Source organism: Odocoileus virginianus, chromosome 19 (assembly GCF_023699985.2).
Source record: "Odocoileus virginianus isolate 20LAN1187 ecotype Illinois chromosome 19, Ovbor_1.2, whole genome shotgun sequence".
Taxonomy (NCBI): Eukaryota; Metazoa; Chordata; class Mammalia; order Artiodactyla; family Cervidae; genus Odocoileus; species Odocoileus virginianus.
In genome coordinates this window covers 2,439,634-2,455,542 of record NC_069692.1, presented here as the reverse complement: position 1 = coordinate 2,455,542, position 15,909 = coordinate 2,439,634, and the positions used below count along the sequence as shown (strand labels likewise).

The following is a 15,909-nucleotide window of genomic DNA, read 5'->3' as shown; positions in this document are numbered from 1 at the left end:
TTCTGTCATAAGATTATAGTATAATTTGATTAGTATTTAAGTTATTTCTGTGTTTTGTATTACTAGCAATGACCCAGTGAATTTATAGACCTTCTCTATGTGTATCTTTGCCCACATATGTGACTAGTTGTAGGATAGATTGATAGAAGTGAAAAATAGTCAAAGGGATAACTTATCTGTTATTAGCATTTAATATTAATAATATAAATATCCCAAATTGCCATCTGAAACTGTCACACTGGTTTACTCTCCCCCTAAGAATGTACGTGTGTGTTTTCCTACACTGTCATCATCCCTAAGTATTATTGGGGTTTTACACCTTTGTCAGTCAGATTAAAATTCAATCTGATTGCCTAGAGAGACTATCTTTCCAGTGAGATTATTTTATTTTATTTTTTATTTTTTTTTTTTCCAACAATAATTATGATATTTATTTAAAGTAATACATTTACAGCCCAGATAGTTCTACATTGTACATTTCAGGTTTAACCAGCTTCATAAAAATACTTGAGAACAGCTGTACCCACAGATTTAGATTACTAAATTACTTCTTTGCCCATTCTTCTCTCTCTTTTCTTTCCCGAATAACCTCTTTCAGATACGGTTCAAGGTAGAATTTATCCTCCTCATATTTTGTCCACTGCTCTTTAGGCAGGATCTGCTGCCTCATGCTGAGGTCCAGTGCTCTCTTAATGCGAAACACTCTGTCGTTATAAAGTTTCTCAGGAAGCCTTCTTATGGCTTCTTTTACATCGTCATTCTCATGTATTGTGTCATCTCGCATTAAGCCCAGTTTATTGAACCCGGCAGCGTTGTAATACCATTTTCGAATACCCTCCAGCCACCTGCTTGATGCTGAAACAGCTGGCCGGCCCGCCATGTTGACCTGACACCTCCAGTGAGATTATTTTAAAATAAAAACCTACCCATTGAAGAATACTTGATAATTTTATTTTGCTAATTTAAATTTTTGACCAGCAGAAATTTATTTTGGTTATAAGGAGTGAGGTATGGCGCTGATGTTATTTTTGTTTTCCTTATGTCTAATACTCCTAATACTTTTTATTGAATTATCTTATTTTCTTCATCTATTTAAATAGTCCTGTAGACTGAAATCCAGGTCTTTTTATAAACAAAAGTCCTGGTATTATCAATAGTTGAGCCTTTTCTTATGCTTTTCCTGCCATGAAAACCTCACACTGACTCAAGGCTCAAATCAGTCATTTACTAAAGTTATACTGAATGTCAATAGTCATCCTATAGACTCTTTACCCCAGTAGACTAGCTTCTTTGAGAGGTGAGTGAAATGGGGGTCTTTAGAGTGAGATAGTCTTCTTTCTTCTCCATTTGCTTTAAGTGCTGGTGAGAACCAGTCTTCGTCTTGGAGACTCTTAATCTTACTCCAGAAGTAACCTCAGAACTTGGAAAGCCGAATGCAGGTCTTTGCCTTGTATACTGTGACACAAAGGTTTCCAGCAAAAAAAATAGATACAAACTACATTTGAATTTTCAAGAGACCAGTAGTTTATCTCTAGAAAATATAGTCAGGCTAGTTTTACTTTATTTTCATTTTCTTGCAATTTATTTTATTTCTAATATCATGCCTTACACACAGGGACACAATGAACATCACTTGCAGGTATCTTCATTTATTTCTGTTGGAGAAGTCTGTGTCAACACTAAAACAGAAAATATGCATGTGTTTAAATTTGACAGATTCTGTAGCACTGCTGTCAAAATCCTGAAGCATCTTTTATTTCCATAAATAGTGTATTAAAAAGTAATTTCCCCCCACAGTCTTAGCAGCACTAAATATTATCAACATTGAATATATTAAGAAAAGCTAGTCTGAGATGAAATTTGGTTGCAGTAGTTTTTAGGTGGTAGATAAGTTGGGAACATAAGCATGATGTAAGTATGATTTTTCTATGTAATATTTCATTGTGGATAATTTCTGTAAATTACCCTTTTTAATTTGTAAAATTCTTTGATCATTTGCAAATTATCTTTGGACTTCTGTATGGTTATTGGCAGTAAAACTTGTGTTTGTTTATGAATCTAGGTATGGTGTCTGTCTTGGACTTGATGCAAGGCGGTTTCCCATCACGAGCTTCATTTCATGAACTCTACAACATGTATAAAAAGTATATGCCAGATAAACTTGCACGATTAGATCCAAGACTATTTTGTAAGGTACAAATACTACATAAATTGGGATTTATTAGCTATAAACTCTTTCTTATTAATTCCTAATTGGCATTTAACTTTTATTTTTCAGGCTCTTTTTAAAGCTTTGGGCTTAAATGAAGTTGACTACAAGTTTGGGTTGACTAAAGTATTTTTTAGACCTGGCAAGGTAAATGCATTTTTATTTTAGACTGTAACATAATTAGTATGGACAGTTGGAGTCAGTGACTATTTTTAAGTGTTTAGTGATTTATATTATTCTTAAATTAGATAATCACTTAGAGCATGCATATATATGGGACACACATACACAAAATTTTTCCACTGGTGAGAATTTTTCCAATGTATAGCACTCTATAGAGTTTTTGTTTTTGTTTTTTTTTCCTCTTGCTTTGGAAGTATTGGAATCAGAGGATTGTTTAGTTGAAATTTTTACTTAAAATAAGGGTTAACCAGGAATACTTCTATTTTAAACAAGTTGAAAGCTTTTCTAAAACATTGATTCGGGCTTCAGTAATTAAAAGTTTCACAATACTTTTGAGTGTTCATTGTGAGGACGAGATCTATTAGAGCATGATAGATGTATAGCATATAAAAAATTGGACTGGAGTCTCTGCTGACTTCTGTTAAATCATAGAAGGGATGGCTGTATGCGTACTTTTGTGCTAATACGGTTTTCTTAGGCTACCCATAGTTTTAGTATTTACAGATTCTTGCACTGGTCTTGTACTGTGATACAAAATTGAGTTGTGGAATATTTCATGACTAAATACATATGATGCAGAAATACTTATATGTCATTCACAGTCTGTTCATTGTATTTTCACCACTCTTGACTTTTTTAATATTGATTGAATATTGCTTTCTCATAATTTTAAACATAATAGTTATTATGTAATAGACAACCATACTTGTTTGACTTAGCAAAATCATTCATAAATATCTCTAGTGCCTTGAAGGCTAAATTAATCAGATAAATAAGTCTGATTTCACATTTTGAGGTATGAGATGAAATCTGTGTAATGCATTACCAATGTATGCCCTTTCCTATGAATATTTTTACTGCTGAAAACCTGTATCATCTCTTATCATAAATGGAAGCAAGTTAAGAGAAAATGAATATATTAAGTATTCATAGTTGACTTAGCTGTAATCATACATATTTATCAGAAACTCAGCATTTCTTATTTCAGATCTATAATATCTATTTTAGGGATTTATAGCTTGACAGAGAAAGCACTTGGTTTTATCTGCCTCCAGAAAAATTAATCAGTCAGAAGGACACAGTGCAGGCACAGGGCAAATTTTCAAAGATCTTTAATCTCTGTTACCTTTAATTTTGATTATAAGAAGCTGTTATTTTGATAGGTGTGTGACATCCTCAATATATTGTAGTGGGATATTTGGTAAAGGATATAAATCAATATGCAATTTGGTGGTAAATTGTGGAAATAATGCATTTTGTGATTTAATAACCTAATAGCTATTTCGCTTGTGTTGTCTGTCTCTTAGTAGCAGTTTCTTCTTTCTGACCAAAAGAAGGATGGGGTTGGGAGAGACATAGTAGTTTTGATGGTACTCAATTTTATAGAGCTGACCTTCACTTACAAACAGTTATCTGGGAATATGGATGAGCCAGTTCAGAGAGATATTAGACTTTTTTTCATTCTTCTCTCCATAAAACCTTTTTGCCCATCATCTATAATGGTCATTTAAAATTTTTTTCCTACGTTTATTACTGAGTCTGCTAACTAGCAATGAGTAGCTCACCCTCCCCATAACCTCTACAAAATGAGTCCTGGAGGAAGGAGGAGAAAGACAGCAAAATTCAGTCACGTGTGTCTGGGTTTGCTGTGAAACTCCACTAAGACGTGTCTGTGTAATGGGCTTGTGACCACTTAGAGAAAACTAGATTTTGATTTGTGTTCTGGTTATTTTGTATCTCGCTGTGTGTTTAAGCACGTCTGTCTTTTGATATTATTAGTCAATTATTTGATTTCCCAGTTTGCAGAGTTTGATCAGATTATGAAGTCTGACCCTGACCACTTAGCAGAGCTGGTCAAGAGGGTCCACCACTGGCTAATCTGCAGTCGCTGGAAGAAGGTCCAGTGGTGCTCGCTGTCCGTCATCAAACGTAGGTGTTTTCTTCCACTCTCAGAACGGGAATTATGTTGGAAACGAGTTGGTTTGTGGAACGTTATCAACGTGTCTCAGTGGTGAGAACTACGCCCCAGGGACTGCGTCACTTACTCACAGTGTATCCCTGGTTCCTCACCTAACACCTTACATGTAGTATGTGATAAATGAGTACTTGGGGACTTCCTCGGTTTCTTGAGTGTGTGATACTTAGCTTCTTTAATCACATGTATTAGAGTTAACTTCATCTTGTTCTGAAAACTCTGTCTCGCCATCCTGATTCCTTCCCTCTCTCCCCTAGTCTCTCCCCCTTGCTCCCCTCTCCCCCTCCGGTACCCCAGTCTCTGGGACTTTAACCAGAACTTTTCTTTGCACCCACATGGCGTCACCAGAATACACACAGAAGATTTCACAGTTGTGTTGTCTCTTCTTTCTTGTCCTTGAATCATGCCAGTCACCAAACTGTTGTTCCCCTCCAAACACTGCACATCTTGGCTCCTTGTTGCCACTGTCTTCGTGGAGCCCCTCTCCCCAGCTTGCATAGTGACTTCAGTGGCTCCCAACCTGGTTTTCCTGGCTTCCCAGGGCCTCTAACTCTAGTGATTCTGACTTTTCTTTAATGCAGGGCAAAGTCTAAAGTCTCAGAATGTTAGAACAACTACTTGTCTCTGACGTAAAACAGGGATGAGGGACAGGGTAATTGTGGGTTACCTGATGGTGGTGGTCTATGCAAAACCTTTAGTCATAGGGAGTATTTCAGTAACTTGATTAAAATTTTAAAGCCTCGCCCAACTCTCCACCTTACCTGGAACAGTGCTAGAGGCACAGGAAAAGGATTCAGCACATTTCTGCTTACTAATTAAAAAAAAATTCCTTTGACCTAACGAGAAGGAACCATGTAGGCAGCATGCAACCATGAGGTCTTGTTAGTCAGTTGTGATAGAAATAAAACCAAAACTGTAATAAAAAAAATAATAGAAGCTCTTTTCCCATCACTTTCTAACTGAAATATGAGCATACTTGTCACTATAGTTAAATGCTTTCAGCTTTAAACATTGTATTATGATGGAAAGCATATTTTATTAACATTATTTCTACTATACTGTTTGTGGACTATATTGTGCAGTGGTCAAGTCAGTAAGTAGACAGAATCACTGCAGGATGTTGATGGGGAATGTCTCCAGGTCAGATTGGTCTAGGATGTTCTGAGTGATGAAGTTAAGTAGAGTCCTTTGTGGTGGGATCCTTAGAGGCCACATGGTATGTTCATTGTGAGTCTTCAGAAGGAGGCATAGCAGATAGCTTTTCCCGAGTTCATTTGACAGGTGAATCCTTTTTTCAAGACACACCTGTTGGACTTCCGTGGTAGTATATGGTTAAGAATCTGCCTGCCAATGCAGGGGACAGGGGTTCAATCCCTGGCCCGGGAAGATGCCACATGCTCAGAGTAACTCAGCCTGGGTGCCACAACTATTGAGTCTGCACTCCGGAGTCTGTTGCAACTACTGAAGCCCATGCACCTGGATCCTGTGCTCCACTATCCTGTTGAGAAGGCACTACAGTGAAGAATAGCTCCAGCTCGCTGCAACTAGAGAAAGCTCACATGCAGCAATGAAAAAAAAAGTGCACCTAATAAAAAAGCAAAAAGGCACATGCTTTAACATTTCCTAAGCTAATATTGCCTAGGACAGTTTGGGACACATTAATTTAGCGTAACAAGGAAATAGCATATTTAAACTGTACACTTAGCCATATAGTTGATATACTTTTTGTTTTAAGAAGTTTAAGGAACTAAAGAAATGTTGTGTCAACTTTGATGTCTGGTATATGTTCATCGAGATTTTTATGTTTCTTGAGAATTGCTTTGTGGAAATGAGTGGTTTTTAGAAATACTGTATGTTTAATTTAAGCTGAATTAAATTATTAATTTAGGCTAAATAATTTTCTATCATTGTATTTTCCTCTTACACATAGTGAAAAACAAAATAAAATATCGAGCTGAAGCCTGCATTAAAATGCAGAAAACTGTTCGAATGTGGCTTTGCAAAAGGAGACACAAACCTCGGTAAGATGAATAGAGTTTAAAGAATCCAAGATACCTGTTTATTCTAATATAAAATGGCTAGAAGGTCAAAATAAAGAGCAGCTTGCATACTCAGAGTTTTCTTTTTTCTCGTGTTCTTTGTAAAAAGATGTGTTAGTCTGTTACTTGTTGGATATTAATTAATTAATTTCTTCATTCATTCATTACTTGCCTCATTCTGTAAAAGGATCTGAAGTAGCTTAGGTTCAGTTCAGTTCAGTTGCTCAGTCGTGTCCGAATCTTTGCAACCCCGTGAACCACAGTATGCCAGGCGTCCCTGTCCACCACCAATTCCCAAAGTTTACCCAAACTCATGTCCATCCATGGTGATGCCATCCAACCATCTCATCGGGTGTCATCCCTTCTCCTCCTGCCCTAGATCTTTCCCAGCATCAGGGTCTTTTCTTTTTTTTTCTTTTTTCTTTTTTCAAGGGAGGCAACGTGCTGGACCTCAGTTTCGATGAGGAGACGGTAGCAGGGTCTTTTCAAATGACTCAGCTCTTCACATTATGTGGCCAAAGTGTTGGAGTTTCAGCTTCACCATCAGTCCTTCCAATGAACACCCAGGACTGATCTCCTTTAGGATGGACTGGTTGGATCTCCTTGCAGTCCAAGGGACTCTCAAGAATCTTCTCCAACATCATAGTTCAAAAGCATCATTTCTTTGGCGCTCAGCTTTCTTCATAGTCCAACTCTCACATCCATACATGACTACTGGAAAAATCATGGCCTTGACTAGACAGACCTTTGTTGACAAAGTAATGTCTCTGCTTTTTAATATGCTATCTAGGTTGGTCATAACTTTCCTTCCAAGGAGTAAGCATCTTTTAATTCCATGGCTGCAGTCATCATCTGAGTGATTTTGGAGCCCAAAGAAACAAATTCACACACTGTTTCCCTGTCTATTTCCCATGAAGTGATGGGAGGGGATGCCGTGATCTTAGTTCTCTGAATATTGAGCTTTAAGCCAACTTTTCACTCTCCTCTTTCACTTTCATCAAGAGGCTCTTTAGTTCTTCTTCACTTTCTGCCATAAGTAAGGGACATAAGGTTTAGATTAGAAAAATGTAAACAGTATAAAAGATTGAAAGCTGTTTTATTCTGATTATTTTAATGACGAGTTTATTAGTAAATGTCAAATTAACATTGTTTTCAAAAACATCTCATTAATGTTTTGCCCATAATTTTCAAGATTATCTGTAGGGATTATATTGTGTCACTGTAAATTTAGGCTTTATTTCTTATTTGATTCTTTTATTATTTAGAAATTTTAAATTTGGAGGTCTGAATAACTGTTCATCTATAACATATTTTCGAAGCAATTACTCCTTTTAAGTTTTTCTGTAATTTGAATTCTCAAATTTTTCAGTGTAAGTATAGAAGTCTTAAATCTTACTGACAGATATTAATGTCATTCACATCCATGTTTGATGATTTCTTTTACCCTCAACAAGAGACCTAAAAAAAGAATATCGCATAACATGAAAGCAGAAGTATTCTGTTTAGTCATATTTTTAGCATTTAATTAAAATGAAAAGTCTATTTGTATGATTCAGTGGCAGAATTAAACTAATTAAGTATTGTCTTCGCAGCATTGATGGCCTGGTTAAGGTGGGCACACTGAAGAAACGACTTGATAAATTTAATGAAGTAGTAAGTGTATTGAAAGATGGAAAACCAGAGATGAATAAACAGGTCAAGAACCTTGAAATTTCTATTGATGCTTTAATGGCCAAAATTAAGGTATGTAGTTTTAACCCAAATGACTCTTGACGTTTAAAAACAGTTTAATATTTTTGTTATTATATTGAAATTTTATAGAAAAATGTCCTTTTTTTAAAAAAATACAGACAGTTACATGTGTTGAGTCTCAGTGATAAGTGATACTTATATTATCTTCTCCACTCTGTGTTTGAAATTTTTCATAGCAAAAAAATTAAAAAGAAGACAATTTTTGTGCAATTCATTTGTTGCTAAGTGATACTTATATTATCTTCTCCACTCTGTGTTTGAGATTTTTCATAGCAAAAAAATTAAAAAGAAGACAATTTTTGTGCAATTCATTTATTGCTAGGAAAGATTTTTCCAAAATATTAACTAAAATATTACACTCTGTTGGTAAGCTTTTGCAGAATCCTTACTGAGAGAAAATTAATGCAAATTATTTTCTTTTGTTTCATGTTTTTCTACTTTTGGAAACTAATTTTTAAATTTTAAAAGTAATGTAATATTATCAAAAACTTGGAGAAAATCACCCCCACATTTTTACCCCTCACACTAACACATTCAACTATATACTGTTACATATTCCTCTCAATTCCATCTCAATCAGTATGATGCACATATTTTTCAATATGATGCACATATTTTTGCATCGTTCTTTTATTTCAGATTCCTAACATCTTTATCTTCATATAGGCTATATCATAAATTACTTAACTTTTATGAAATAACAATTAATTTTCTCCCATATTTTATAAGAGAAAAAAAAGAGGCCCTTTTGGTTTTGGTTTTTGTTTGATTACTAGTGGGATTGAATATTTATTTTTTGAGGTTGTTTGTTGATTATATTCTGTCTATTCATATCTTTTTCTGTTATATTTTAGGGCCTCAATGTTTTTCTCATTGACTTTCATAATTCAGTTCAGTTATGTGAGATATAGTATCTTAAAGTGAGGCTTTTAGATATTTTCTACAGATAATGATAAATCTTGGAGTGAGAACAGAGAAAGAAGTCAAGAGAAAACTGAAAATGCCTTGGATAGCCTTAGCTGATTTTATAGATCTGTCCAGAGCCACCGCTGTTTATGTGGTATTAATCAATTAAAATCAACCCAGCCACATTTAAGAAAATCATCTAATAATTTTGGGTATAATGATAATTTCTTAAATATTCCTGAGGTATTATTTGATCATTAATATTAAAGAGTAGTAAACTCCGACAAAATTAATCACTTCTTAAAAAATAAACTTTAACGTACAGTATTGTTTAAAGTACACTCTTAAGATATTTGATTACTTGATTGATAGGAAGTAGACTCAAATTTTGTTCATAGAGATAACTTAAATTTTTTAATATTATATAATAGTTAAGCAATAATGGGCCTACTGCTTACCAGCTTTTTCAGTTTTGCTGTGTATGTGCATGTTGGTTTTTTTTTTAATTGTGGTAAAACACATAACCATTAAACTTACCACTTTAACCATTTTTTAAATGTACAGTTCAGTGGTGTTTAGTGTGTTCAAATTGTTGTACAACAGAAGAGATAACTTTTTAAGTGCACGTCCATTGTATTGTTTCTTTAAGTCCACGATGATGACAAGGGAACAAATACAGAAAGAATATGATGCTCTAGTTAAAAGCTCAGAGGTCCTTCTCAGCGCATTACAGAAAAAAAAGCAGCAGGAAGAAGAAGCAGAAAGGCTGAGGCGCATTCAAGAAGAAATGGAAAAAGAAAGAAAAAGGCGTGAAGAAGATGAACAACGTCGAAGAAAGGAGGAGGAGGAAAGAAGGATGTAAGGCATTTATGTTGTTGTCTTGGATTAGTGAATGCTGAAGTGTTGATGGTGGTTAATGAATATTCTTATCTGTAAAAGTGATGTTCTTATATTTAAATTATAATTCTAAAAGAAGTTTGAAAATGGAGAAAGTAAGCTTACTTTTCAATAGCATAAAATGATTTTAAGTATAATTTGAATTTTGGTTAAACTCACACCTGAGGATTTCTTAACTTCCTTTTGAAACTATGACTTTCACATTATTTTATGATCTAGGAGGAAGGTACTTCTTCTCTTCAGTTTTAAAACTGGTAACATTTTGGAAGATTGCCACAGTAGGGCAGACAGAAAGAATTTGAGTTGTCTAATTGGAGAGGCAGTGTGATCAAGACCTTACAAGTAGGCTTGGTAACCAAGTTAATCCAGAGATGTTAACAGTTATGGAGTATAATTATATTTCTTTTGTTTCTGAAGAGCTGCTCTCAGTTAAATTTTATTTTTCAAAAAATAAGTTAATAATGTAATAGCCAGGAGGTTAATTTGACTTCCCATTTTGTAACATTTATTTATTAATAGTTAAACTTTCTTCTGAAGAGTTTCTTATTTTCTGTTAAGTTTTTGAATAGTTTTCTAATTTTTCTTTTTTTTTTCTTTTCTTTAGGAAACTTGAGATGGAAGCGAAGAGAAAACAAGAAGAAGAAGAAAGAAAGAAAAGGGAAGATGATGAAAAACGTATTCAGGTCTGTACTCTCTAGGCAGTCAGACTGAATTCTTACTAAACACAATCTACAAAACTATAAAACAGAAGATCTTAATTTACTAGATAAGTTGTTATTGATTTATCCTAGAGAGCACAGGCAGTTTCAGAAGTGGTTATGGGAAGGGACTTTGGAGCTAGGGAAGTGAGTTCAAATCCAGCCTCTCACTGACAGAAATTGTGATTTTGCAGGAGTTACAGTGAGTGACTGTGGGCCACAGTTTTCTTTCTGGAATGGAGATAAATAATAATTGTGAGCATTAAATGAAGTAATACCTATTAAAGCATTTAGAACAGTGCCTTGTTTAGTAAGTATTAGTTTGTTGTTATTCAGAGGGGGAAAGTCAGATCAGCATTCAGTCACAACATAATTATCTAATATTTTAAAATGTTATTTTATAACGTTGTAGACGCTAATATTAATAGGTTAGGATTAAGATATTCTGCCTACCTCCACCATCTTTTTTTTTTTTTTTTAATCCATGTCTGAGAATAATTAATCCTATTTTGAGTGTATGTCCGTCTTGGCTTTCTGATTTATCCTGAGCACAACCAAGACTTTAAATTCCTGAAATCTGCAGTGTAGGTGTTGGTATTCAGGTCACACCTAGGCTACTAATGTGATGTTTGGGAGAAACTCATATTCTAGTGATAGAACGGCAGACTCTTGGTTTGGGGCATGAGGATACATTAATCATAATATAGAAGTGGACAAGATGGGAGATTTCTGGTTAAAGAGTATGTATTTCTTAGTTAAAAAAAAAATGAAAAGAAAAACGTGTATGGAGTAAGTGTGCACAGTGAGCGGGATGAGCGGGTAAACAGGCAGAGAGGCCCGGAGTCACGGCCTTCTGTGCCGGCAGGCAGAGGTGGAGGCGCAGCTGGCCCGGCAGCGGGAGGAGGAGTCCCAGCAGCAGGCGGTTCTGGAGCAGGAGCGCCGGGACCGAGAGCTGGCGCTACGCATCGCCCGGAGCGAGGCGGAGCTCATCAGCGAGGAGGCGCAGGCCGACCCGGCGGTGCTGCGCAGGTACCGCCTGCGGGCCGGGGGCGGGGCACTCGGGTGGGCGGGGCGATGCCAGCCTGGGGAAGGGCGCTGCTGCTTTACTCACTCACCTGCCGCCTTGCTTCTCCTTCCACGGAAAGGGGAGAAGGGGGAAAGTCATGTTGCCTAGGTCCTGGTATATTTGCCACTTAAAAATTATTTCTATTTACTTTTACACTTAAGTGAATGAAACTGTTGATTTCATCAAGCTGTGTTGAAAATTAAAACTGCTATTTTAGTTCGTAAGTACTTAAAGGAAGCATCTTGGTTTACTCTGAAACTATCAAAGAATGTATAAACGGTAGACAGTTTTTAAATATCTGCCACGAAATACTGACATAAAAATGGTGAATATGTTATAGCCCAGTTTAATATATTTGAGGCTGGAATGTATTGCAAGTTTTTCAAATGTATCGTATACCCTAACGCCTGAGAAATTTTACACATACACATACCTTTCCCCACTGTGATTTAGAATAAATAAGATTTACCTTTCCAAGAAGGCAGCTTAATCGCATGGAAATAACTTTGCTCCTCAGGTCTGAATTATCTCTAAATAGTATGGAGTGTGGAGGTGTCAGGTCAGTTTTATTTCTCTTCCTCGGTTCTTGTTTCCTCACAACAAAAATTTGGAGCAATGGACCAAAAAGTGTAAAACAGACAAGTTACAGCTCATTTCAGCTCAAGCAGACAGATCTTTTGTTAGTCGGACACTCCCAAAGGAGTCCTCCTCATCCTTCTATCCACCCCTCTTGGCTTCCCCGTTTTATTCTTCCGGTCTCCTCCTTTTTGTTATGCCTGGTTCGAAGTAGGGCTTGTACCCACCATGAATCAATGAAAGGGAATGCAAATAGGTATACCCTCAAGGCTGATTGACAATTTCAAGTTATATGACAACAGACTGTGTTGTTTATGTCTTCCCATAATTCAGTCCGTTATAATTAGATTGGACATAGAATATTCATCAGCCCTTCCTGGCTCCGCATGGCCAAAGGTTACCTGGAGAAGCCTCTGTGGTTCTTCTGTGCCCACTGTGTTAGCAGAGTGCATGTGCTGGAGTTGCAGAGTCTCTGTGTATCTTGTAGCATCTGTGAGCTCTCCTAGCTGTGTCTGGGATGGAGTTTAGAAATGAGATTGCGTCCTTTTCAGCCAGGCTTCCCCTTTGCAGCTCATGTCTAACTTCCTACTGAACAGAAGAATATGGAAGTTCTTGCTAAAAGTTGCAGGAAGGTTTAACTATAACAGATTCATTTTTAAAAATATAGAATGTACAAACATTAGTTATTATTATTTATTTGTAAAAACAAAACTTGTTTGTGGAATTCCTTTATGCATAAGTACCTATGTGGTATATATATTGGGGGCCTGTGTGTAACCATACTTTTCAGAATGTCCGAGTGCTGTTTATGACAAAATAATCAAAACACGACCACTAGATGTTGCTATTTCCTTATGAAAGGTAGAAAATTTGGTCCGCATTGGAACGTGGCAATTAGATTTTATTTAGCTGAAAACAAAGACAGGTAAGGAAAAGGGTATGTTAAGTTGCCTTCACACATTTTGTAGTGAGTGATTATATTGGGGAGTTCTGGAGCTTGAATTGTATATGAAAGTTATATTTAAATAAACTGAATAGGCCTATGTGTTATATTAATTGTTGAGCTCATTGGTTTGGAGTCACTCTTTGGGCTCTTGGGCTTCCTTGGTGGCTCAGAGGTTAAAGCCTCTGCCTGCAATGCGGGACACCTGGGTTTGATCCCTGGGTTGGGAAGATCCCCTGGAGAAGGAAATGGTAACCCACTCCAGTATTCTTGCATGGAGAATCCCATGGACAGAGGAGCCTGGTGGGCTACAGTCCATGGGGTCGCAAAGAGTCGGACACGACTGAGCGACTTCACTTTACTTCACTTTGGGCTCTTAATTACTAGCATTCTTACTGTAGTTAAAGTGCTTTTGTGTGATACTGGCTTTTTAACTGCAGGTTCAGCCCAGCTGCTACTCAGTTCCTTCCACCTGCCTCTTGGTGATGTGTCTGAAGCCTTTGTGGATAACCAGCTAGTGGGCTAGGCCGGGCTCCCAGTGAGCCAAGGCTGGCCATGATGTGTGTGAGGAAGTTCCGCACTTGGCAGAGCTGACATTGTTAAGGCTGAAGCTCTTTAGTGAAAAACTCGTTAATGGAGCCCTTGTTGGTGTTCATGGGTTAACTCTGTGTTTAAGTATTTGAATATTTAGCTCTATCCAGTGTCATTCCATGTACTATAAATAAGATACTAGCTCATATGTGGACTCCTTCCCATCCTCAGAAAGATGCAGTTCATCTAGTGTGAGTCGTCTCGGAGAGAGTGGACCATTTAGGAACTTTAGCATAAGGGATGAGCTACCTATGATTTAAGTTAAACAGCATTAGCTGGGTGATGGGATCACTGCGAAGTAATTAGGAGATACACAAGTGGTTATGACTTGAAGGGCAGAAGAGTTTTAGTTCTCCTGTGGGATAGCTGTAGGGATGATGTCTCCTCCTTGGACTGTTTCTTTTCAGGTCCTTTCTGCCAGCTGTCTTCCAGGAAGCTTTTCCTGACCCTCAGTTCCCTGTGAACCCCTTCACTTCCGGACTGCCTGGTTATTTTATACGCTGTACTGCAAGCATTAACACTGCATTGTGGATGATGTTCTCTATATATTTTCCCATGTTTGATTATTTTATCTCACTCCATGGGCTACAACTGTTTCTGAGTGTTTATTAGTTAGCACTGAACTCTTTCTAACATGTTTATGAGTAAGAACCTAAGTAACTTTGTTCTCAATATATGCATGACAATTGTTCTTGGGGTTTGTGATATATTTAAAAATATATATGTAGATAGATTCTGCTGCAGTAAACAATTTCAAGTTACTTTTCCAGCTTGGATTTCCATCCAGTAACTTCTAAGTAAGAATTGTTTCCTACGTATGTAATGTATTTCACATGATTTCACTTAATAACACCAATGATCCTTGATGCAAAGTAATGATTTCACATTATCTAATATTATCATTTCTAGATTCTACTAAAACCGAACACAAACCCCACATGAGTAATTTTTTAAAATCTAGACATAATATATTCACTGTTTAATTTTCACGGAATGCCTTTAGTTTATTCTTTCCAATCATTTGTAATGAAAATTTAAAAACATTAAAATTCTGAGTGTTCTCATACATAGGTTAAATAGAGATAATGGAGTTTTGAAAATCAATTTTCACAGTCACTGAAACACAAATTTGGCACAATCCAGATTTTCACAGTTCAGAATTGGTTATGGTATTGACTAAAATATATGTATTCTTTTCACAGAATTAATGGAACAAGACGCACAATGACACCGTATGTCATTTCCCTTTTAAAGTTGACTTAATCATGTAACCTTTTTTTTCTCTTTTTTAATAGGTTGTGGATACTTTTTAGGAGAAATATTTTCCTCATTGAAGTAAATTTTACGTCATTATTACTATCATCATCATTATTATTTTGCCCAGGAAAAATGTTTAATGCTCCTTTTTGGTGTTCAGTCACAGTAGTTTATGATTTGGTTTCTTTCTTTGTGTTTGCTAACTTTGTTTAAACGTTAACACCCATTTTATGTGTTTTTAATTGCCCTTACTGATGTCTTTATAGAAGTAGATGTAGAGATATAAATAAGAATAAACAAAATATTTAAAGTATTTGAGTCATGGCAGATAGCTGTCTTTTAGTATGTGTAATAGTTTATTCTGCTAACACCTAAAACAGCTCATAATTTGAAGTTCTATATATGTAATGCTAATTGTGGTGCTTGTGTGTCTTTTTGTTGTGAAAATCTCCCCACAGAGAGAATCTAAGTAACATTTTGGGATATACATATACATTATATGCATAAAATATACTTCTTACATATATTTTTATATATGTGCTATATATATAAAATTTGGAAGTTTGTTTAACAGCTTTTATTTCTCCAGCTGTACCCTTTATAGTGAAGGTTCTTAACTCTATCAGATCCCAGTACCAATAACAAATGTTTCATAAATGATGCAACCTACTTTAATAGTTTTCTCTAAATAATACACATAGAGAAATAAAAAGACAGTAGTCTATAATTATATTATTATATTTTATTTATTTATATTATATTTTCTTTATTTTAATATAAAAGTGCTGACTCTCAACTATAGGAAAACAATAGTAGG

The 15,909-nt window shown here is 35.9% G+C and overlaps 2 protein-coding genes across 15 annotated transcripts in view; one reads left to right on the top strand and one right to left on the bottom strand.

The window, feature by feature from the left end:
- MYO6 (myosin VI) overlaps positions 1-15,909 on the top strand; it is a 156,899-nt gene that overhangs the window by 125,597 nt on the left and 15,393 nt on the right. For 5 of the 14 annotated variants that reach the window (XM_070480776.1, XM_070480773.1, XM_070480772.1 and 2 more), the window contains exons 21-30: positions 2,063-2,193; positions 2,279-2,356; positions 4,192-4,321; positions 6,298-6,388; positions 7,999-8,149; positions 9,714-9,922; positions 10,566-10,644; positions 11,525-11,688; positions 14,606-14,632; positions 15,038-15,067. In XM_070480776.1, the coding sequence (XP_070336877.1) occupies positions 2,063-2,193; positions 2,279-2,356; positions 4,192-4,321; positions 6,298-6,388; positions 7,999-8,149; positions 9,714-9,922; positions 10,566-10,644; positions 11,525-11,688; positions 14,606-14,632; positions 15,038-15,067 (1,090 nt within the window). Of the gene's footprint in view, positions 1-2,062; positions 2,194-2,278; positions 2,357-4,191; positions 4,322-6,297; positions 6,389-7,998; positions 8,150-9,713; positions 9,923-10,565; positions 10,645-11,524; positions 11,689-14,605; positions 15,016-15,037; positions 15,068-15,909 lie in introns of those variants that run through there. The other 9 variants (XM_070480775.1, XM_070480774.1, XM_020901327.2 and 6 more) reach the window with 5 other exon arrangements.
- Positions 380-891, bottom strand: LOC139039604 (cytochrome b-c1 complex subunit 7). The gene has a single exon (XM_070480757.1). The coding sequence runs from the start codon at positions 878-880 to the stop codon at positions 545-547; it is 336 nt and encodes a 111-aa protein (XP_070336858.1). The 5' UTR covers positions 881-891; the 3' UTR covers positions 380-544.